Genomic DNA, 4,287 nt, shown 5'->3' on the forward strand with positions numbered 1-4,287 from the left:
ACTTTGATGATGAACACCACATTTAAAGCAAGTGATTTTGAGGTGGACTGGCACAGTGCAAACACATAATAATGGTAAAAAGTTGATGACTTTAAAGTTAGACTGAGGGTGTGGGGCTTCAACGGGGGCGCTAGAGCCCCTCTGCTCGCGCCCCCAGACGCTAACACCACACCACCAGGGCGCTAGCGGGGGCGCTAACGCGAAAAACAATGCATAGCGTGAGCCGGTTAGCGGGAGAAGAGAGAGGGGCTGCACAACTTTTGATGGTTTTTTGACCGTTAGGAGCCGAACAAACCAAAAAAAAATAATATTTTTCCTATATAATTATACCCCATTTCACCATTTTTATACCAAAACTTCAAACCTTCACCCAAAATCAATTCATCTTCTCAACTTTTTTTTTAAAAAAATGGCTGGAAATTGGTTCCCAAACCTTGATTCAGATTATCTTGACGATGATTTTATGGTCATCACCGCACCAACCGATGTTTTATTCGGAAGCCGCAAGAATCATCGGCTTTCACCATCCAACACACAACCGTCTCCTAACTTTGTTGTTCCGGAGACACAAGAATCACACGGTGAAGCTACGGGACCAAAAAGACGCGTCCACCGGAAAAAACAACCTGCAACGGACGGGTCGGGACCGGCTTCGACTCCGAGGACGAAACGGAAAGCCACGTCTCGTGGTCATCGGATGAGAAGGAAGCCTTGTGTCGGGCTTGGATAGTCATTTCTGAGGATCGGCGTTGCGGTAATTGTTTTAACGTTTTTAAAAATGATTTTTAATAAAAAAGTTAAATAAAAAAGTTAAATGAAAATCTAATTTATTTAGTCATTTTGCAGCCGACTTACCAAAAGAGCAAGATTTTTTGGACAAAGGTTAGGGAGACGTTCTACATGCTCGTTGGGAGTACAGAGCGGAACGCCGATATGATTTCGGGTCGGTGGTCCGAAATCAGAAAATTTGTCGGCTTGTTTACTAATTTTTTCAACAGGAACAACGGTCGTATGAGACCAAGTGGCAGTGGATGATTTGGCAGTTTACAATTTCACGGTCGAAGAGTGGAAACAGAGTGTTTGCAGAGGTATGGGATGGTAAAGACGTGGGACGATTTAAAGTTGTGGAGAGGTTGAAAAGGTGTTCCAGAGTGGGTTGAGCTGGTGGCGCCGGACTTTGATGCGGAAGTAAGGCCGAAACGGACTAAAACTAGTTCGTCTGGAGCGTATAGCACTTCAACCGGGGTCTGATTGCAGCGTTGGATTCGACCTAAACATTGCGAGAGGAGGAAACGTCTTCACCGCCGATGAGGTGGCCATTGGGAATGGGACGCCAAGGGAAAAAAACGCGCTGAGGAGGAAGCCGTAAACATCGCCAATCTTGTTGAATCCCTCAATAAATTCAACAAAACCATGGAGGTGGTCTCTTATGACAAAAAGGAAAAAAGTCGAATGAGAGATTTGGACTTTCTTACTAGAGACTTCAGTAACCTAAATCCGGTCGATCAAATGCTAATGGAAAAGCAAAAGGAACGTATCCGAAAGAGGTTGATCGAAGAAGACCAAGCCGAAGAATAAGAAGAATGTTTTTTTTAGTACTTTAATTTTTATTTTATTTTTAGATATTAATGTTTTTTTATTAATGTGTGTTTTTTTTTAATAATTTATGAGTTTTTTTAATAATACGTTGTTTGAATATATTTATAAAAAAATAAAAAAAAATTCGCTGGAGCCCCTGCTGGAGCCCCTCCACACCAGGGCCAGAGACTCCAACGGGGGCTCCAACACCCCCCTTATCCAGTTTCTCTCTCTGCCACACGTCATAATATTATTGGTTGGAGCCCCCATTAAAGCCCCCCACACCCCTCAGCCTTAGGTATTAGTGGGCTCCCCTTTTTCTTGCTATACAAAAATGCCTTTGAATACATGCCTCAGATTTAAATTTCTTGCATGTGATCTTAAATTGGATTCATCATCTGCTTTGTCTTAAAAGTTAAAAGACGCCTTTTGTAGTTTAGAAATAAAAAATAAAATTAAAAAAACAATTGAAGAAATCTAATAATGATAATATCATACTTAGTTTGTTTTAGAATTTCTTTATTTTTTTCTTTTTGCAACTTTTATCATGGGCAATGACCATCAAAGAAAATACATTCATAGCTTTAGAGGTAAAAACTTATATGATATGGAGTGCCATGGACACTCGCACATAAATATACCGAAAATGATTATTCTCATGATTTTTTCCATCTAATTTTCAGTATGACTGTATACTTAATTCTGTCAAATTTGATGACAGGCAACTCATTTGATACTTAAAAGGTAATTACATTACATAGTGACATTCTCTAGGATGAAGTAGTACAACAACAACACAACACAATGCAATAAAACACATTAAACAATTTCAATGAAAATATGATATGTGAAATGATAAAAGTTTTGATTTCTTTATTAGTAGACAAAATTTTGCTCAATTAACATTTCAAAGTATAATATAAGTAGTGCATAACAAAATAATGTTTTATTTGAATTCTTATGGACATATTGAAAAAGGGCACCATATGTTAATACCATCATAAAACAAAGAAAATAAACTTGTAAACAGAAAAAATGGTTTCAACAACACTGATCATTACAAGGTACATTTTGGAAGAAACATAGGAATATTAATTCTTGAATTAAAAACCTCTTGGGATTTTTTACAATGGTCAATGGCTGCTTCAATTGAACCTTCAAGCTCTGAATCAACACTGCTATTCCTCTTTAACATTTGTAACTCATAAATCCCATTAGAATAATTAAAAGAAGACTACGAAGAAGACGAAGAAGATGATGATGATGTTGAAGAAGTTGAACACTTTCTCTTAATTGCCCCTGAAAAAGACTTCCTTTGGTTGCATTTACCATCAAAAACATCCTCATTCCTTTGTTCTTCAATACCCTTTAAGACATTTGCTAAAGTTGGATACTTTCTTGTTTGAATTTGATCAAAACTAATCTTTTTATTCACTTTCAAATCTTGTTCAGTTTGTTGTTTAGCACAACCAGATTTGTTAAACAAAGATTTGAGATAAGATCTTGAAGCTTTAAAAGATTTTAATAACCTAAGCTTCTTTGACCATGGACCATTGTACTTTTTCGGGTGATCGCCTATGCATTCGGTTGATTCGGTTGACCATTCGAAGAAATATTCGTCCGGGGTTAGTTCGGTACTGACCCTACAAGATTCAGCAGGAGATATATTGCATGATTGGACCATTGGTGTAGAAAATGTAATGAATTCTTCATCTTCTTTAAATTTAGCATTTTCCAAAAGTGATTTAACCATTTGTACTCTAGGAGGAAGGTGAAGTGGAAGTAGTCTGCCTTTGTAAAAAAGCTCATCAGCAGGTGAATTTGAATGGATAATGGAATTAGTAGCCATTTGAAATTCAAACTCTTTGCTACATGATGATGATGAACTAATTACTTCCATATCTATGAACTCTTCATCTTCATAATTGCATGATAAAAGATTTGATGCCATTTTGTGGTGTTTTTTACTTTTTAGTGAATGTGAGCTTGTGTGGGAAGGTTATGGGGTGTGTGAGTGTCAAGACTCAAGAGCATCATTTACAGGCTTAAAGTAGAGAAGGTGACAAGTTAGAAACTTTTAAAGATATAAAATGAAAAAAAAAATGTCAGATATGTTTTTGTTATTTTCAAGTAAGCTTTTCTTGAAGGCTTTCAAGCAAGAATGGTCCGTTTTTTCTAGATTGACCAAGCAATGAAAAGAAAGTACCTTTTGCTAATCTTGTTGTACAATTTACACAAAAGTGGATTGAGGTGAAAAGGCCACTTTTTTCATTATGAGAGAGCTTATTTGGTGTGTGATATTATGATGATTCATTACCTTCACCAACAAGAATGAGGACACATAATTTATTCACAAAGAAGAGGGCACACTTCTTGTTTGGACCTAGTACAAGTTTCTTATGCATAAATATATATAACACTTATGTGATATTCTCAATCTATTTCTAGGTACACAAGGATACATGCAACCCATCAAGTGTTTAGCAACAAGGGTGTTTCACAAAACAAAGTTCACATATAAAACTGGTTCATAAACAAGAGTTGGGGTCAGAAAGATAATATGTTATAATGTATTTATGTCGGAACGGCTTATTTTAAAATTTTTAAAGTATCAAATTCTGTTAGGTTACCGAATTGAGTTCGGGTTGAAAATATTTATATAAGGAAAAGTATCAAAGGATTATTAACATAATAATTATAGCAGGTCCT

The 4,287-nt window shown here is 36.4% G+C and overlaps 1 protein-coding gene across 1 annotated transcript; it reads right to left on the reverse strand.

Annotated features, from left to right (window-relative positions):
• Positions 1-2,592: 2,592 nt before the first annotated feature.
• On the reverse strand, positions 2,593-3,539 carry LOC143615982 (putative membrane-associated kinase regulator 4). The gene has a single exon (XM_077088957.1). The coding sequence runs from the start codon at positions 3,527-3,529 to the stop codon at positions 2,813-2,815; it is 717 nt and encodes a 238-aa protein (XP_076945072.1). The 5' UTR covers positions 3,530-3,539; the 3' UTR covers positions 2,593-2,812.
• Between the last annotated feature and the right edge of the window lie 748 nt (positions 3,540-4,287).

The sequence above is a fragment of the Bidens hawaiensis genome, unplaced genomic scaffold, assembly GCF_021521415.1.
Source record: "Bidens hawaiensis isolate Kalapana, Puna unplaced genomic scaffold, B.hawaiensis_p1.1 tig00044982_1, whole genome shotgun sequence".
Classification (NCBI taxonomy): Eukaryota; Viridiplantae; Streptophyta; class Magnoliopsida; order Asterales; family Asteraceae; genus Bidens; species Bidens hawaiensis.

Coding starts and splice junctions, on each gene's coding strand:
- LOC143615982 (XM_077088957.1), bottom strand. CDS start 3,529: ATGGCATCAAATCTTTTATCATGCAATTATGAAGATGAAGAGTTCATA.